This window comes from Bombina bombina, chromosome 4 (assembly GCF_027579735.1).
Source record: "Bombina bombina isolate aBomBom1 chromosome 4, aBomBom1.pri, whole genome shotgun sequence".
In the NCBI taxonomy this organism is placed as follows: domain Eukaryota; kingdom Metazoa; phylum Chordata; class Amphibia; order Anura; family Bombinatoridae; genus Bombina; species Bombina bombina.
Genome location: NC_069502.1, coordinates 287,443,372 through 287,464,021, shown reverse-complemented (window position 1 = coordinate 287,464,021; position 20,650 = coordinate 287,443,372). Strand labels below are relative to the sequence as shown.

Sequence of the window (20,650 nt, the reverse complement as noted above, 5' to 3'; positions counted from 1 at the left end):
GTCTTGGACCCAAGCCTCTAGGAAAAAAGACAGTCTGCCCCCTACTCAATCCGATCCCAGATCAGGGGCCGGCCCTTCATGCAGATTTGTTATCTGTAGTCTTCTTGGCCTGTTTGGACTTGTTCTATGACTGGTTGGGCTTTCAAGTACTCTTGTGCTGTTCAGGTTTGGAGGAGGACTGAGTCTGCTGAGTTTTGTCATAATGAAAGGAACGAAAAGCAGAGGATTGGCGACCCTTAGTTCTCGCCTTCTTATCCTGGGGTTACTGTGGAGATGATGGAGTCCAGCCTGGCCCCGAACAAAATCTTCCCCAGAATGGTAAGGAAAGAAGTCTGGTCTTAGAAACCATATCTTTAACCAAAGAGCTCTAAGCGACAAAACTGCAATACCTGAAATCTTAGCACTCAGATGAAAAATGTGCATATTAGCATCACAAATAAAGGAGTTGGCTATCTTGAGAGCCTTAATCCTGTCCTGTATATATCCTCCATGGGGGATTCAACCTCAATTAGTACTGACACTGCTGCCACAGCAGCCGATGGCGGAAATAGGAGACCCATATGTTGAAAGCCTTCCAACTTCCTGTCCATGGGATCTCTAAAAGAGGAACTATCCTCTAGAGGGATAGTAGTACGCTAGGCAAGAGTAGAAAAGGCCCCGTCTACCTTAGGGGTAGAGTTCCATAACTTTAAATGAGATTCAGGGACCGGAAATAGCTTCTTAAAGGTAGAAGAAGGGCAAAAGGGAGTTCCAATCTTTTTCCATTCTCTAGAGATCATTTTTGCCATTCGTACGAGTACCGGGAAGGTTTCAGGAACCTTCTTCTTCTCATAAACCCTATATAATTTAGGGATAATAGGCTCTTCAGGAAGCTTAGCTTCCGGAACCTCTAGGGTAGACAATACCTCCTTCAAGAGAAAGTGGAGGTGTTCAACCTTAAACCTAAAATTTGGTTCCTCAGGAGTAGGAGATTTAATTTCAGATACCTCTGACTCTGAAAACTTACCTTCAGATGCAACTGAGGTTAGATCTTCCTCAGAAAGGTGAGACAAACTAGCCAACTCAGACTGAAGAGAGGTGTTAACCCCAAAGTCAGTGGAACTGTGCTTAACCATTCTCTTGCGTTTTCCAGAGACAGGCAACGCGTTTAATGCAGCGGATACCGCACACTGAAGCTGTGAAGTAAATTCTGCTGGCAACAAATTACCTTCAGACGGAGATAAAGGTGCGCTAAAAGGCGACTGCAGAATAGGCATCTCATGGACAACGGAGTCCTGAGAGGTAGAAGGCTCAGAGCGCATAAAAGTACCAGGGGATAAACCAGATTTAGACCCCTTCTTGTTCTTTAATACAGAACATAAGCAGACTGGACAGAATTGTGCAGGTGGGCAATCCATATGGCTAGATTACGAGTTTTGCGTTAGAGGCTATGCGGTGTTAACGAGCAGTTTTTACTCACCGCTCACTTTCCTACAGCGCTGGTATTACAGGTTTTTACAAACCCGTTGTTAAAGGACAAGAAGTGAGCGTTGAGCAAAATTTTGCTCCTTACCGCACTTCAATACCAGCGCTGCTTAAATCAGCGGTGAGCTGGTCGTACGTGCTCGTGCATGATTTCCCCATAGGAATCAACGGGGAGAGCCAGCTGAGAAAAAGTCTAACACCTGCAAAAAAGCAGCGTAAAACTCAGTAACGCTGCCCCATTGATTCCTATGGGGAAATAAAATTTATGTTTACACCTATCACCCTAACATGAACCCTGAGTCTAAACACCACTAATGTTACACTTATTAACCCCTAATCTGCCACTCCGGATACTGTCGCCACCTACATTATATTTATGAACCCCTAATCTGCTGCCCCCAACATCGCCGACACCTACATTATATTTATCAACCCCTAATCTGCCGTCCCAAATGTCGCCGCCACCTACCTACACTTATTAACCCCAATCTGCCGCCCCAACGTCGCCGCCACTATAATAAACATATTAATCCCTAAACCGCCTCACTCCCGCTTTGCAAACATTAGTTAAATATTATTAACCCCTAATCTGCCGCCCCCAGTGTCGCCGCCACTATACTAAATGTATTAACCCCTAAAATTAAGTCTAACCCTAACCCTAACACCCCCTAACTTAAATATAATTTAAATAAATCTAAAGAAAATTACTATAATTAGCTAAATAACTCCTATTTAAAACTAAATACTTACCTATAAAATAAACCCTGACGGCTAGATTTGGAGTTTTGTCGGTAACGACCCGAAAAACTAACGCCCGCGTTTTACTGGCCGCACCATAAAAATAACTCTGGTATCGAGAGTCCACATAAAGGCTGCGTTAGGCTCCAAAAAAGGAGCGTAGAGCATTTTTAACGCAGCTTCAACTCTCGATACCAGAGTTGCTTACGGACGCGGCCAGCCTCAAAAACGTGCTCGTGCATGATTCTCCCATAGGAAACAATGGGGCTGTTTGAGCTGAAAAAAAACCTAACACCTGCAAAAAAACTGCGTTCAGCTCCTAACGCAGCCCCATTGTTTGCTATGCGGTAACCCTTCCGACGTCTGCACTTAACACTCTAACATGTACCCCGAGTCTAAACACCCCTAACCTTACACTTATTAACCCCTAATCTGCCGACCGGACCGCACCGCTATTATAATAAAGTTATTAACCCCTAATCCGCCTCACTAACCCTATCATAAATAGTATTAACCCCTAATCTGCCCTCCCTAACATCGCCGACACCTAACTTCAAACATTAACCCCTAATCTGCCGACCGAATCTCGCCGCTATTTTAATAAATGTATTAACCCCTAAAGCTAAGTCTAACCCTAATACTAACACCCCCCCTAAGTTAAATATAATTGAAATCTAACGAAATTAATTAACTCTTATTAAATAAATTATTCCTATTTAAAGCTAAATACTTACCTGTAAAATAAATCCTAATATAGCTACAATATAAATTATAATTATATTATAGCTATTTTAGGATTTATATTTATTTTACAGGTAACTTTGTATTTATTTTAACCAGGTACAATAGCTATTAAATAGTTAAGAACTATTTAATAGCTAAAATAGTTAAAATAATTACAAATTTACCTGTAAAAGAAATCCTAACCTAAATTACAAATAAACCTAACACTAGACTATCAATAAATTAATTAAATAAACTACCTACAATTACCTACAATTAACCTAACACTACACTATCAATAAATTAATTAAATACAATTGCTACAAATAAATACAATTAAATAAACTAGCTAAAGTACAGAAAATAAAAAAGAACTAAGTTACAAAAAATAAAAAAATATTTACAAACATAAGAAAAATATTACAACAATTTTAAACTAATTACACCTACTCTAAGCCCCCTAATAAAATAACAAAGCCCCCCAAAATAAAAAAAATGCCCTACCCTATTCTAAATTACTACAGTTCAAAGCTCTTTTACCTTACCAGCCCTGAACAGGGCCCTTTGCGGGGCATGCCCCAAGAAGTTCAGCTCTTTTGCCTGTAAAAAAAAACATACAATACCCCCCCCAACATTACAACCCACCACCCACATACCCCTAATCTAACCCAAACCCCCCTTAAATAAACCTAACACTAAGCCCCTGAAGATCATCCTACCTTGTCTTCACCATACCAGGTTCACCGATCGGTCCAGAAGAGCTCCTCCGATGTCCTGATCCAAGCCCAAGCGGGGGGCTGAAGAGGTCCATGATCCGGCTGAAGTCTTCATCCAAGGGGGGCAGAAGAGTTCTTCCATCCGATTGAAGTCTTCATCCAAGCGGCATCCATCCGGAGCGAAGCGGCAGCATCCTGAAGACCTCCACCGCGGAACATCCCATCCTGGCCGACGACTGAACGACGAATGACGGTTCCTTTAAATGACGTCATCCAAGATGGCGTCCCTCGAATTCCGATTGGCTGATAGGATTCTATCAGCCAATCGGAATTAAGGTAGGAATATTCTGATTGGCTGATGGAATCAGCAATCAGAATCAAGTTCAATCCGATTGGCTGATCCAATCAGCCAATCAGATTGAGCTTGCATTCTATTGGCTGTTCCGATCAGCCAATAGAATGCGAGCTCAATCTGATTGGCTGATTGGATCAGCCAATCGGATTGAACTTGATTCTGATTGGCTGATTCCATCAGCCAATCAGAATATTCCTACCTTAATTCCGATTGGCTGATAGAATCCTATCAGCCAATCGGAATTCGAGGGACGCCATCTTGGATGACGTCCCATAAAGGAACCGTCATTTTGCAGTTGGACATCGCCGGAAGAAGATGGGTCCGCGGTGGAGGTCTTCAGGATGGAGCCGGTCGTCATCGGGATGAAGATAGAAGATGCCTCTTGGATCAAGATGGTTGCCGGTCCCGGATCACCTCTTCTTCCCGGATAGGATGAAGACTTTGGAGCCTCTTCTGGACCTCTTCAGCCACCGGATGATGGATCGCCAACCCCCGCTTGGGTTGGATGAAGATTTTGGAGCCAGGACGGATCGGTGATACCTGGTGAGGTGAAGACAAGGGTAGGATGATCTTTCAGGGGGCTTAGTGTTAGGGTTATTTAAGGGGGGTTTGGGGTTAGATTCGGGGTATGTGGGTGGTGGGTTGTCATGTTGGGGGGGGTATTGTATGGTTTTTTTTTACAGGCAAAAGAGCTGAACTTCTTGGGGCATGCCCCGCAAAGGGCCCTGTTCAGGGCTGGTAAGGTAAAAGAGCTTTTAACTTTAGTAATTTAGAATAGGGTAGGGCATTTTTTATTTTGGGGGGCTTTGTTGTTTTATTAGGGGGCTTAGAGTAGGTGTAATTAGTTTAAAATTGTTGTAATATTTTTCTTATGTTTGTAGATATTTTTTTATTTTTTGTAACTTAGTTCTTTTTTATTTTTTGTACTTTAGCAAGTTTATTTAATTGTATTTATTTGTAGGATTGTAGGAATTGTATTTAATTAATTTATTGATAGTGTAGTGTTAGGTTAATTGTAGGTAATTGTAGGTAGTTTATTTAATTAATTTATTGATAGTATAGTGTTAGTTTTAATTGTAACTTAGTTTAGGATTTCTTTTACAGGTAAATTTGTAATTATTTTAACTATTTTAGCTATTAAATAGTTCTTAACTATTTAATAGCTATTGTACCTGGTTAAAATAAATACAAAGTTACCTGTAAAATAAATATAAATCCTAAAATAGCTATAATATAAATATAATTTATATTGTAGCTATATTAGGATTTATTTTACAGGTAAGTATTTAGCTTTAAATAGGAATAATTTATTTAATAAGAGTTAATTAATTTCGTTAGATTTAAATTATATTTAATTTAGGGGGGGTGTTAGTGTTAGGGTTAGACTTAGCTTTAGGGGTTAATACATTTATTAGAATAGCGGTGAGCTCCGGTCGGCAGATTAGGGGTTAATAATTGAAGTTAGGTGTCGGCGATGTTAGGGAGGGCAGATAGGGGGTTAATACTATTTATTATAGGGTTAGTGAGGCGGATTAGGGGTTAATAACTTTATTATAGTAGCGCTCAGGTCCGCTCGGCAGATTAGGGGTTAATAAGTGTAGGCAGGTGGAGGCGACGTTGTGGGGGGCAGATTAGGGGTTAATAAATATAATATAGGGGTCGGCGATATTAGGGGCAGCAGATTAGGGGTACATAGGGATAATGTAGCTGGCGGCGGCGTGCGGACGGCAGATTAGGGGTTAATAAGTGTAGGTAGCTGGCGGCGACGTTGTGGGGGGCAGATTAGGGGTTAATAAATATAATACAGGGGTCGGCGGTGTTAGGGGCAGCAGATTAGGGGTACATAAGGATAACGTAGGTGGCGGTCGGCAGATTAGGGGTTAAAAAAATTTAATCGAGTGGCGGCGATGTGGGGGGACCTCGGTTTAGGGGTACATAGGTAGTTTATAGGTGTTAGTGTACTTTAGAGTACAGTAGTTAAGAGCTTTATGAACCGGCGTTAGCCCAGAAAGCTCTTAACTACTGACTTTTTTCCTGCGGCTGGAGTTTTGTCGTTAGATGTCTAACGCTCACTTCAGAAACGACTCTAAATACCGGAGTTAGGAAGATCCCATTGAAAAGATAGGATACGCAATTGACGTAAGGGGATCTGCGGTATGGAAAAGTCGCGGGCTGAAAAGTGAGCGTTAGACCCTATTTTGAGTGACTCTAAATACCGGCGGTAGCCTAAAACCAGCGTTAGGAGCCTCTAACGCTGGTTTTCCACGGCTACCGCCAAACTCCAAATCTAGGTCTAAGATAGCTTACAATATAACTAATAGTTACATTGTATCTAGCTTAGGGTTTATTTTTATTTTACAGGCAAGTTTGTATTTATTTTAACTAGGTAGAATAGTTATTAAATAGTTATTAACTATTTAATAACTACCTAGCTAAAATAAATACAAAAGTACCTGTAAAATAAAACCTAACCTAAGTTACAATAACACCTAACACTACACTATACATTAAATAATTAACTAAATTAAATACAATATACCTAAATTAAATCAAATTAGCTAAAGTACAAAAAAAAAACACTAAATTACAGAAAATAATAAACAAATTACAAGATATTTAAACTAATTACACCTAATCTAATAGCCGTATCAAAATAAAAAAAACCTAGCCTAAACGAAACTACCAATAGCCCTTAAAAGGGCCTTTTGCGGGGCATTGCCCCAAAGTAATCAGCTCTTTTACCTGTAAAAAAAAAAATACAAATAACCCCCCCCAACAGTAAAACCCACCACTAACACAACCAACCCCCCAAATAAAATACTATCTAAAAAAACCTAAAGTACAAAATTAGGGGTTAATTAATATAATGTAGGTGTCGCCGATGTTGGGGGCAGCAGATTAGGGGTTCATAAATATAATGTAGGTGGCGGCGGTGTCCGGAGCGGCAGATTAGGGGTTAAAAATTTTATTTTAGTGTTTGCGATGCGGGAGGGCCTCGGTTTAGGGGTTAATAGGTAGTTTATAGGTTTTAGTGTACTTTTTAGCACTTTAGTTATGAGTTTTATGTTACAACGCTGTACCATTAAACTCTTAACTACTGACTTTTAAATGCGTTAGGACTCTTGACAGGGTAGGCTGTACCGCTCACTTTTTGGCCTCCCAGGACAGACTCGTAATACCGGCGCTTTGGAAGTCCCATAGAAAAAAGACTTTACGAAGTTTACGTAAGTCGTTTTGCGGTAAGGCCAAAGAAGTGTGCGGTACACCTATACCTGCAAGACTCGTAATACTAGCGGGCATAAAAAAGCAGCGTTAGGACCTCTTAAAGCATTTTTTTTACCTTAACGCACAACTCGTAATCTAGCCGATAATCTCCTCACAATATAAACATGCATTTGTTACAGAGATCGCTGTAACAGAACCCTCTGAGGGGTTAATATCAGAGTCCTCCATAGCGGGTATAAGGTCTCAATATTATAGCAACCCAAAATATTATTATTTTTAGCATGGTACCTTTACCTCAGCCTAAGCTGAGGTACTCACTACCTTCTAGCTAGACAAGAATGACCAGAATAAAGTCAGGATCTCTCCCATTGCCTGTAGTGAACTTGTTATGCTGATCGCTACGCAGGAATACACTTCCAACCAGCTTCAGGAAAAAACTGCACTCTTGTCAAATGGTGCGCATCTAGAGACCGCCCCCAACTAGAAGAGAAACCATGCGAAGCTCAATATCAGCTACGTAGTGCTAAAAAAAAGGCCCCAGTGGGAAATCTTCCCAAACTGTCCTGCATCGTCTGTCAATGTTCTTAATGAGCCCTAAAAAACCCTTACACACATGCTCCAGTTGGCAAGGAGCTAAGCAGCACACATAGATTGGCCCCAACTGCTCAGTAAATAACCTCCATATTATAAAAGGTATTAAATATCCCCATATCCAGAAGAGAATTAAGTATCACACTGTGAACTGTTTAATTCAATGTCCCCATAACCTCAGGGAATTTTCAGCCCTAGGCATAACTCCTCAAAGAAATATAAAGGACTTACCCTCTAGGATCAAAGCTGTGGAGCAGGTCTGATAGTCTCACCAAACATATCTGACAGGGATCTGAAGATAAGGAGAAAACACTGTAAAGCGTTAACACTGATTTCCCAGTAGGTGATAGCTTTAAGTCTAGATAGTGGTCAGAGATCGTTCCCTGCAACATCTAGAGCCAACGTTCACTACAACTCTCACTGAGAGGATTACATGGTTACTTAAACACCCCAGTCCACACTTGAAGGGAATATACCCATTAATGGACTACAAATTTCTTCTAACACTTCTCTGCCATCCTCCTATAGTGACGAAAGGCAAAGAATGACTGGGGGGATTGAGGAAGTGGGAGGGATATTTATAGCCTTTGGCTGGGGTGTCTTTGCCTCCTCCTGGTGGCCAGGTGTTGATTTTCCCAACAGTAATGAATTAAGTCATGGACTCTCCCTGCCTTTGGAAAGAAAACATAAGATATATGTAGGAATATTTATTTATGAATAATTAGAACATATTCTGTTATGTAAAGAACACTGTAATATGAAATAATAATATTTTCATGTTGGGTTAGCGCTAATGAGAATATGTTTTGGTGTTTGTGCGAGAGTGGGGTTTTTTTTTTACTTTTTTTCTCTATTGACTTCTATGGGGGAATGTGTAAACGCGACCGTCATTATTGAATTTCGACTTTATGCACGATTTGGGTTACTGCTGGAGAAAAAACTGTTTACTTCGAACTTGTAATATCAGTGCAACCCAACTAGCGCAAAATGAAAATCATAGAGGTGTTTTAACTATACCAAAAATGCTAAACACTGCTCCAGTTGTAATCTAGCCCAAGGTGTTTACTGTTTATTTAACCTGTTACCTCCCATCTAGATGCATATAAATTTCACAGGGTACTGGGATTTAAGGACCGTTTTTTGTGTATACAAGTTCAGATGGTCTAAAGAACTGTGCATTTATTAGAAGACCATTGCTTTTGCACACACACATGTGGCACACTGCACACACACATCTTAGACATATCTCTACATGCAGCATATACCAAGTTGCTTATTTTTGGTAAAATAGAAGTTTATAGCATGCTGTCCCCTTTAATAAAGATCATTGTTAAATCACAATCCCAGCATTTCATTCTACTAATTTGTATATTTTGTATATTTGCAGATAAAGTGTCTGGGTGCTCAATTGACTGGATCTATGATGAAGGTGTTAAATACTCATTTGTTTTTGAGTTACGTGATGAATGTGAATATAACTTTTTACTACCAGAATATGAAATAAAGCCTACATGCAAGGAGACAATGTTGGCAGTAAAAACAATTGCCAGCCATGCTCTTGGCCTGGTTTAATAAAACTGATACTTGTTTATTCATTTACTCAAATAATCTATCTTTCTCTAAGCTTTAGTTTATGATGTCTTGAAACAAGTTTTCATAACATGCTTCATATTTACGTGAAATACCCTGTGTTGAAAAGAACATCACTATTTGCTAATTTTGTTTAAAAAAAAATCATATGAATATTATCTGTATGCTTTATTTCAAAATAAACAGTTCATTATTAAAAATGATGTGCCTGAGAGAGAAAATATTTTCTTTGTATCTTATTCAGGGCTAGATTTCAAGAATAGCGCTAAATAATTGCGCTCCCACAAACAGGAAAATTACCATTACAAGTGTCTGGTTATTCCTATAGCGGGCTTGCAGTAGCAATTAGTATTCAGACATATATATTTATGTTGCAGTCTATGGGTACACACAGTTCCCATAGACTGCAATGTAAAGGAACTTTTCAGCACCCCACTCCCACCAACTTTAGAGCCCAAAAACCTAGTGCAGTTGTTTTTAATTAAAAAAAAATGCTACATTTAAAAAAAAAAATACAAACTACAATGCCCTCGATTTTGATTTGGGACACTTTTAGAAAATTAACCAGAAATCTATCTGGTTAATTTTCTAAAAGTTCCCCAAATGCCCTCAAAATAGAGGGCATTGTAGTTTGTATTTTTTGTTTAAAATGTAGCATTTTTTTAATTAAAAACAACTGCACTAGATTTTTGGGATCTAACGTTGGTGGAAGTGGGGTGCTGAAAAGTGCCTTTACATTGCGGTCTATGGGAACTGTGTGTACCCATGTGTACTGCAACATAAATATATATGTATATGATTATATAAATAGATATTTATGTGTTTATATGTGAATATACACAAATTAACACATACATACTGTATATATGTATATAATCATATACATATATATTTAAAAATGCTGCCCATCACTGTGACGGCATCAGAACGAGGCTCCTATAGGAGCCTATGGAAGCACACTCTTTTGAGCGTAATGCTTCCTAGCAATGCGAACGGGAGCTTGCATTCGCATTGCGATTTACTTGTAATACATTACTTGTATTACAAAGTGGAGTGCTAATATCTCTTGCTCGCAAGCGATATTTTGCGCTCCACTTGTAATCTGGCCCTTGGTGTCTTAATGAGTATTCAAATGGCAGAGCTCCCATCAGTCTCACATTTGTAAGCTTTGCCACATCCTCCTTCCTCTTTTCTCTCTTGCTACCTAAACCCACATAGAAAAGCCTGGCCATGCCCACAGAATGGCATTCAAAACCCCAGGGTGCTTCACTCCATTCAAAGAATTTCCAACAATACCTGTCATCATCCCTGATTCATCACAGGCAACTTGGCACCACCTTTGGGTCACCATGACTCCACTCTCAGCTTCCAGTTCAGGATATCAATTAGAAACTTTGGTCAGAATAAACTTTATTCAAGGACACAAAGAACCTACCTAAACTGTAAAAACATTCGGCTAGATTACGAGTTTTGTCGGTAATGGTGTGCGGTGCTAATGAGCATTTTATGCTCACCGCTCACCTACAGACAACGCTTGTATTACAGGTTTTTACAAACCCGGCGTTAGCCGCAGAAAAGTGAGCTGGCTTACATTAGCGGTGAGCTGGCAAAACATGCTCGTGCACGATTTCCCCATAGGAATCAATGGGGGAGAGCTGGCTGAAAAAAAACCTAACACCTGCAAAAAAGCAGCGATCAGCTTCTAACGCAGCCCCATTGATTCCTATGGGGAAACACATTTTATGTCTACACCTAACACCCTAACATGAACCCCGAGTCTAAACACCCCTAATCTTACACTTATTAACCCCTAATCTGCTGCCCCCGACATCGCCGACACCTGCATTATATTTATTAACCCCTAATCTGCCGCCCCCAATGTCGCCGACACCTACATTATATTTATTAACCCCTAATCTGCCGCCCCCAATGTCGCCACAACCTAACTACATTTATTAACCCCTAATCTGCCGCCCACAACGTCGCCACCATTATAATAAAGTTATTAACCCCTAAACCTAAGTCTAACCCTTACCCTAACCCCCCTAACTTAAATATAATTTAAATAAATTTAAATAAAATTACTACAATTAACTAAATTATTCCTATTTAAAAATAAATGCTTAACTATAAAATAAACCCTAAGATAGCTACAATATAACTAATAGGTACATTGTATCTATCTTAGGGTTTATTTTTATTTTACAGGCAACTTTGTATTTATTTTAACTAGGTACAATAGTTATTAAATAGATATTAACTATTTAATAACTACCCACTATGTGCAGAATTATATAACATTATTTTTTAGGTTTACTGTCCCTTTAACTAGGAAGTTATTAAATAGTTAATAATTATTTAATAACTATTGTACCTAGTTAAAATAAATACAAACTTGCCTGTAAAATAAAAATAAACCCTAAGCTAGATACAATGTAACTATTAGTTATATTGTAGCTATCTTAGGGTTTATTTTATAGGTAAGTATTTAGTTTTAAATAGGAATAATTTAGTTAATTGTAGTTATTTTATTTAGATTTATTTAAATTATATTTAAATTAGGGGGGTGTTAGGGTTAGACTTAGATTTAGGGGTTAATAACTTTAATATAGTGGCGGCGACGTTGGGGGTGGCAGATTAGGGGTTAATAAATGTAGGTAGGTGTCGGCGATGTTAGGGACGTCAGATTAGGGGTTAATAAAATTGAACTAGTGTTTACGAGGCGGGAGTGCGGCGGTTTAGGGGTTAATATGTTTATTATAGTGGCGGCCATGTCCGGTTCGGCAGATTAGGGATTAAAAATTTTCTTTTAGTGTTTGTGATATGGAAGGGCCTCGGTTTAGGGGTTAATAGGTAGTTTATGGGTGTTAGTGTACTTTTTAGCACTTTAGTTAAGAGTTTTATGCTACAGCGTTGTAGTGTAAAACTCTTAACTACTGACTTTTAAATGTGGTACCAGTCTTGACAGGAGAGGGTCTACCGCTCACTTTTGGTCAGACTCATAATACCGGCGCTATGCAAGTCCCATTGAAAAAAGAGGATACGCAATTGACGTAAGTGGATATGCAGTATTTTTGAGTCTGGCCGAAAAAGTGAGCGGTGAGCCTGTCATTTCAAGACTCGTAATGCCAGCGGGCATTAAAAAGCCGCGTTGGGACCTCTCACTGCTGCTTTTTAAACCTAACGCAAGACTTGTAATCTAGGCGATTGTTTATTGAGCAAAGCCAGCATAACTGCCCAGACTCAGCTCCAAGATCACCAAATTTCCACAGTGAACTGATAACCACCCCATTATACCTGGTCCCTAGTTATTAAAGTTTCAAATCGAGAAGGAATTGTGTCTGACTGGGGCAGGGTGTTAGAGAGGTTGTATCTGTGTCAGAATCTGCCAATAAGAGTGTATTAATCAATTAATGCACACATTATTGTTCTAGTTTATATTACTAATGTGTCAGTGAATGTGACTGAGCATATTAAGTGTATCTGCAAATCTGTATAAAATTATTTTTGCAGTCACTGAAATCCACTTGAATGACTCATCACAAATCCTTTTTCCTCTTTTAATCCCAGGGAGTCACTACTCCTCAATTTCCATCAGAACTGGCTTCCTGTGTCCAAGATTAAAAGGACACCCTTTATCTCTCTGTCCACTGATGTCTAAACCTAACCATAGTCAGCAGTACCAAAGATTAAAGTTCATGAGATTGAAGTTTCACATGAGACCATTTTGATATCTAGCAGGTGCCCATATGAAGGTAATGTCCCTTAAAAAAATATAATTAGCTACTACCCCTATTAAATGACTAAGTAGCCAATCAATCAGACACTTATTTTAGTGTGCTTTATTAAGATTATCAATAACTGTATCCTATGGTAATAAGAAATATATAGGTGTAGATTTATCAAAGCTTCATCTGATAATATGCTGGAATCCCGTGTCAAATTCGACGTGAGATTGATCCGCCGTAGTTAAAAAAGCGTCAAGATTATCAAATGTTGAAATGTGTGATGTAATATACTCTTCTGCGATCTCAATCCGACGCAGATCGATGCTTGCATCATTCCAGATGTTTCGAATTCACATTCGACTCTATTTGACCCTCTTCCCAATTTATCAAACATTCAACAGGTACGCTCGCATCAATTCCGATGGGGCGTAACTATTGTTCAAATCACCAACCTTGAGGCTGCAAATGCCATAGAAATCAGTGGAAGTCTGAAAACACAGAAAGGTTATGTTTGATGCTGCAAGACAATGAAGCATATTAGATAATAAAAGTAAATTAGAAACTTTATTAAAATTGTATACTCTTTCTATTGCTCCAAATTTGGTGCACTAGTAGATATAGGGATAAAAATTAAATCAATACATTACTACTTATGGATTATGTTGCATCTTTGTCTTTCATTACAAAGCAAGGGGACAATATTATTGCTCCATATTTGGTGCGAAGTATGAAGTATTGCTCCAAACTTGGTGCGAAGTATTGCTCCAATTTTGGTGCACTAGTAGATATAGAAATAAAAATGAAATAAATATATAACATAATATAGCTAACTTCCTTTTTTTTTATAAATCTATTTGCACCATGCTTAAGGCAAGTAATAGAAGTCCCACTCTCCACTTCGCACCAAATTTGACGCAACACTTTTCATGCCAAATTTGACGCAATTCTCCTAAACAACCCACAAACTACTGAAAGTTTACACCACTTTTGATTGGGAAATGCATAATTACATGATTTATGACATCAGCCAATCTGATTTAAAATACATTTTCTACTATAACTAACGAATCAAATTGCTCGATACTTGTGTCATTGATCACTCATCAGAACTTGTAAGTGCCATTTGTTACATTGTGTATTATATTTTGAAAGTATGTATATGTGAAATTAGTATTAAAGTTAAACATTGATGATGACATTAGGACACACAGTGTAATATTTTAGACAATGATTTTAAAATTTGAATGATGTTTGATTCAATATAATCTTAAACTGATAGCTCAAAGGGATAGTTTACCTAACATTAAGCTGTCATGATTCAGATACAGCAGATATCACCTCTTTACTGTCATGCTATTTTCACTGTTTTTCTTCCTTCTCTTGAATTTCATTTTCATTAAGAAATGTCATCTTATATGCCAGCCCTTTTTATAATATCTGTGTAATGGTGGTGTTTAAAACTAGACTGCAATCAGGAGGGAGGCAATATAGTAATATGGCCGTTAGAAATGTATTTGAAAGAAGCCGCAAAACAACTAAAAGACAAATCTTGCTATACGAAACTTCTCTTTAATCCTATGGAAGGATACATGAAAATCTATACCAACTTAGTAAACAGAGCTTACAATGGAGGAGTTATCACAATCAAGGAAAAGAAGTTTCTCACGGTCGTTAACCCTAAAATTGCCACTTTCTATATGTTACCTAAGATTCACAAAAATGCCGAAACACCACCAGGACGTCCGATAGTATCTGGAATTGGATGTCTAACAGAGAAAGCTAGTGAATATATCGATCGTAGATTACGACTTTACGTAGAGGAATTACCTTCTTATGTTCAAGACACAATGCAAGTCTTACAAAGACTGGAACATCTTACACTTAATGAAACAACATGGTTGGTAATGACGGATGTGGAATCCCTCTATACATCTATAAACCATAAACAAGGTCTACAAGCTGTAAAATATTTCTTGGAGAAAAACTCTGAAGAAGGCAAAGAACATGACAACTTTGTTCTTAAATTACTTGAAATGGTTTTGAGTTACAATTTCTTTACATTTGACGGCCAATTCTACCTACAAACCCGAGGAACAGCTATGGGCACGACTTGTGCACCTACATATGCCAACCTGTTCCTCGGGTGGTGGGAAATGGAATTTGTATTTACTGAAGAAAATCAAAAATACACTGATCTAATACCATTATGGATTAGATTTATAGATGACATTTTCTTCATCTGGGAGGGTACTCACTCAGAACTATTACAATTTCTCATACATTTGAATAACAACCAACTAAACATTAAATTAACACACAAAGAGAGCTTAGTCCAGATAAAGTTCTTGGACATTACCATTCGCAAAAATACTGATGGAATCATAAGCACTGACCTATTTAGGAAACCCACTGCTACTAACAGCCTGTTACACAGTACCAGTGCACATGCCCCAGGCACAATGAAAAGTTTACCTACAGGAGAATTTCTGAGGCTTCGCAGAAACTGCTCAGAAGCACAAACTTTCGAGATAAGAGCACTAGACCTGGAGGCAAGATTACTTAAAAGAGGATACAGTAAAAGATCCATCAAAAAGGCCAAACAGAAAGCCTGATTAACACCAAGAAACAACTTACTCCACAAAAGACATAATAAAACCAGCTCTCAAACTCCCAGACTGATTCTGACTCACAATACGCAAACTCCACAAATCATAAATATAATTAAAAAACATTGGAACATTTTAATGACTGACCCCTTACTCAAATCAACATTGGGAACAACTCCTTCATTTGGGTTTAGGAGAGCAAAGAATATTAAAGACATTGTGACAAGCAGTCATTTCCAAAGGAAAAAGACCATCTCAGCGTTCAATCCAGGAGCCCACAAATGTGGGAATTGCAGTACCTGCATATTTATGAAAAACACTACAGAGATTGAGGATAGGTTTGGGAAGAAACACAAAATAAAGTGATATATTAGCTGCAACACGGAAAGTGTAATATATGTGCTTCAATGTACATGTAATCTGTATTATGTGGGAATGACCACAAGGAAATTGAGGGTAAGGCTTCTTGAACATCTAAGAAATATAAAAAATGCAGCCAAAGACAAAGAGGAATTAAAGACCCTAACCAGTGTAGCTGCGCATTTCTTGAAATACCATAATTCTAACCAGAGAGATCTACTATGTTGGGGCATTGAGAAAGTGAGTCTAGGGTTCAGAGGAGGAGACCTGGAAACGGCATTATTAAAATCTGAAAGCCGATGGATCTACTTATTAAATTCGGTCCAACCCAATGAACAAAACAATCTTTATGTTTATCTGTAGATAACAACAGAATGCTATGAATAATTAAATTAAATATAAACACATCTGAGAGACAAATGTTGTATACATACATAGTATGGCACAATAAATCTTAGATTAAAGAACATACTAAAAACATATTCTTTTCTTCTGCAAGGTAGTGATTTATAATTATGTATCATTATACGTTTATTAATATTGACAAGAAATTGTGACATAACTAAATCATAAGCCACATGTGAGTACATCAGAGTTTTGACAACACATTACCCATGGGTGATAACATTTGAGAATCATTCATAATCATGACTAATAAAGATCAACATCAGTTTCAATATAACCTTGGATCTCCGAGTATAAACCGAATGCCAGATATGATCAACTGGGCATGATGTTTAATATATAATATATATACTTAATGTTCAATATCTTTTTCAAGATAAGGAAATCATTTCTAGTATAATATGACACCACAAAGAACAGCAAAAATAAATAAATATTTACAAATATAAAAATAAAATTATGAAACAAGAGAAAAATTAATAATCTAAAGTATTTTTCAGGAGGAGAAGAATGGAGATCACCTCCCCCTCCTTTGGATGATCAATCTACAAGGACACTCACATTTAAGTTTATTCTACACCTGGATAGGATTATCCCCCTTCTTTTCACAATTACACTTTTGTTTTCTTAGTTTAAATCACACAACACACACTATGTTTTTTAACACACTTTCCCTTCACTAATCTGCTCCGGCGGATTATTTTTATCCCTGTCACTGTTATAGTATTTATACTTAGCAAGTATCACACATAATCTCATTTAAGATTAGTACCTAAACCTTTCTCCCGCAAACAAAAAAAAATGTTTTAAACACTTCATACATATTCACTTCCATACAAATGAATGTGTGGGATTAACCCGGCACTCACACATTAAGCCTAAAGAATTGATGCACATTTATTTGGCGCGAACCTCTCCCTGGCAAAATACGAAATTTCATAAATATGGCTTTATCACTTTATAGCCTAGAGGACTACTCTTATCTAGAAATACATTATGCCCCTTGGTAAATTATAACAACTAATGTGACTGAATGACATGATCTCGATGCAAATAAGTGTAATGTATCTTAATCCAGGGGATATATGTATATCTGTAATGATATAGTCAATATACAGCTAAACGTAATGATAAATAATAAACTTTCATGTACCGATCCACATTGGAAGAATTGAGGAAACTGTCCAGATTCATATATAACTTGGGACATAAATTGTGCTTGAATCGGGAATAAACAGCATCACACAAAGTGCTTTAATCATTTAATTATCAAGCATAAATATAGGAGTCAATACATGCCGAGTGGCTAAAATTTCAAAATCTGATCACATTTGGGAATATTATAAGAGTACTGTATAGTGCTTATTCTTATTACCAAACAGATATTCCAGGAACGTGAATCCAACCATATTACTTGTCTAATGAACTGTCTATCACCGTGTATATACACGGTTAAAACTCCTATCAGACTGGAGCGGGGGCGGGACTTTCGGTTCTTCAGGGTTTAAATCACCACAAACTCGGCGGCTCGCTGCCTTTGATAAAGCCCTATCGGGCGAAACGCGTCAGGGGAGAGTGCTGAACTTGTTCACACTCTAGTCTTTTGTGTTATTTTAATAGCCCAGTACCCTGTATCTATGTGCCGCTAGGGTTACCTTAAAATCAGAGCTTTATAATTATGTTATCTGGGTCATATTAGATGAATAGTAACTGCCCAAATTGTGATAACAACCTGAATAGCTGTATTAATTTGCAACTAAGTTGCTACTTCGTCATCTAATTTGCAATACTAACTAAACACATAGCCTGGGTTATGCCAGACTTAGCTTAACTGTTAATATAGCTTTTGAATGATTGTATGCCATACGAACTCAACGAATAATGAATATCTGTTGAACTGCTTGAGACTCACAGCATAAGCTGTGTCGACAAACTGAGGAATATTAACCCTATATACAGTCTGAGTTGTGCCAGACTTAGCTTAACTTATACTAACAGCACAAGCTGTGTCGACTTACTGAGTAATACTAAACCTATACATAGCCTGGGTTGTGCCAGACTTAGTTTAACTGTTAACAAAATTTCTGAATGAATGTATGATAAACGAACTAAATAATTCATGAAACGTCTGTAAAAATATCTAAAACTCGCAGCATATAGCTGTGTCGGCTAACTGAATAATATTAACCTCACATACAGCCTGGGTTGTGTCAGACTTAGTCTAACTGTTAACAATATTTCTGAATGAATGTATGTCAAACGAACTAATTTATTCATGTAACGTTTGTAAAACTATATAATACTCACAGCACAAGCTGTGTTGACTAACTGAAGAATATTAACCTCACATACAGCTTGGGTTGTGCCAGACTTAGCCTAATTGTGAACAGAGTTTCTGAATGAATATATGCCTAACGAACTTTATGACTAATGAATGTCTGTTAAATTTCTTGATATTCGCAGCACAAGCTGTGTAGACTAACTGAATAATATTAACCCTATATACAGCCTGGGTTGTGCCAGACTCATTTCAACTGCTAACAAATTTCCTGAATGAATGGGTATTAAACAAATCGATTAACTGTTAAATATTTGTAACAACAGTTGTAAACCACAGCAGAAACTGTATTTATACTGCTCATCCCAGAGCCAAACTAACCACATCTATAGTCGGGGTTGCGCCAGACCTAGTCTATTGTAATTACTAACTATAGAACCAGTTTTGTATGAATATGAAGATGGTTTGGATTGCAATGACGGCGACAAATTAATAATATTTTCTGTCCTCAATTGCATAACAGCATTTACTTTACTTACAGCGTGATTTTGCTGTTAGCGGAGAAAGACTAATTACTGGCATATTACTGGCACAATCAGTAATTTCTGAATAACTAGATGTTTGGATGTTGGTCTAATCTGGACTAAACCTGATACAATTCCCAGTTCACTTTTAAATAACAATACTAACTGTACTTACATTGGGCACACAAGTGTCATACATGCTGACAATTAGGTATATAGAATTAACACAGCGATTGGAATAACCACTAATAATCTGAGACTGCTCTATTGTGTAAATGCACACAATTTACAATCATTGAGTTGTGGATAGGTGTGAGTCAGCATAACTGTTTACATTAAATATATGATCTTGAATATAAAGATAGCTATTAACGTTGACGGCTGTGGCAATAATTTGACTGATGGAGTGCTGTAAGCACTAAACTCGTATTAGTTTAACAACCTAGGTAAGATTTATTACTGCGATATTTGACTTATAACATTAGCAGGTATAACCAAACTAGCACATTATATTGTGACCTGATACTAAGTCACTCTTTTATAGATCAATATTTTGTTCCTGCTTTGATACCTTAATACCCACAATCCAGTGGGCAATAGAGATTTATATACATACCATATATGTGACTAAATATCCTACAATACTGTGTGGCAGCAATACAACCTAATATTATACCATACTAAACTTGTAAGCTAAACACATTGGTGCTGACTTTCAGGTTACTATTCACCCAGAATAGAATCTATGTATTAGCTCTCTATTGTAAGCTATTGAGTAACACTACCTAGCAAACTGGTTATATTTTAGATCACGAATAACGGTGAAATCATATAGGCCTAATCATAATATTTTGTGATCTAATAAACAACCTACTACACTGATCTTGGTACTGGAGTGTATTTTAATTGTGTGTGTAATGAACCAAACAAATTTGTTTTTTTAAATTTTAATAATAAAGGTTATATTTTAAAATCCTGTTGGGGAATTCCGTTCTTTAGTTTAGGGCCCAGAGTGCTGCAAGTGCATACTTTGGGAATTTTGATACTTTACATATCAATTTTCCTTTGTGTTTGCAATCAGGAGGGGTTACACAGGTGCAGAGAGAGAACTGGCTCAGCTCTTAAAATATCCATTTTCAAATAAATACATATGATACCCTGATTACATATTATATTCGCAATTATTCATGCTCAGAATAATAATACATTTACACTATATACATATAGTGGCATAAATAAACACAGATATATGAAAGACAACATTGATTAGAACAAAAAAAGGAATTTAGGGACATGTAAATATGTTTGCAAAAGATTTCTGACAAATTGTAGAATTAATAATTATTT

The 20,650-nt window shown here is 37.4% G+C and overlaps 1 protein-coding gene across 1 annotated transcript in view; it reads left to right on the top strand.

Moving 5' to 3' along the window:
* Positions 1-9,602, top strand: part of LOC128656215 (mast cell carboxypeptidase A-like) — a 173,551-nt gene extending 163,949 nt beyond the window's left edge. The window contains exon 11 of the mRNA XM_053710003.1: positions 9,200-9,602. Coding sequence (XP_053565978.1) covers positions 9,200-9,384 — 185 coding nt within the window. The 3' untranslated portion in view covers positions 9,385-9,602. The remainder of the gene's footprint in view (positions 1-9,199) is intronic.
* The last annotated feature ends 11,048 nt before the right edge of the window (positions 9,603-20,650 follow it).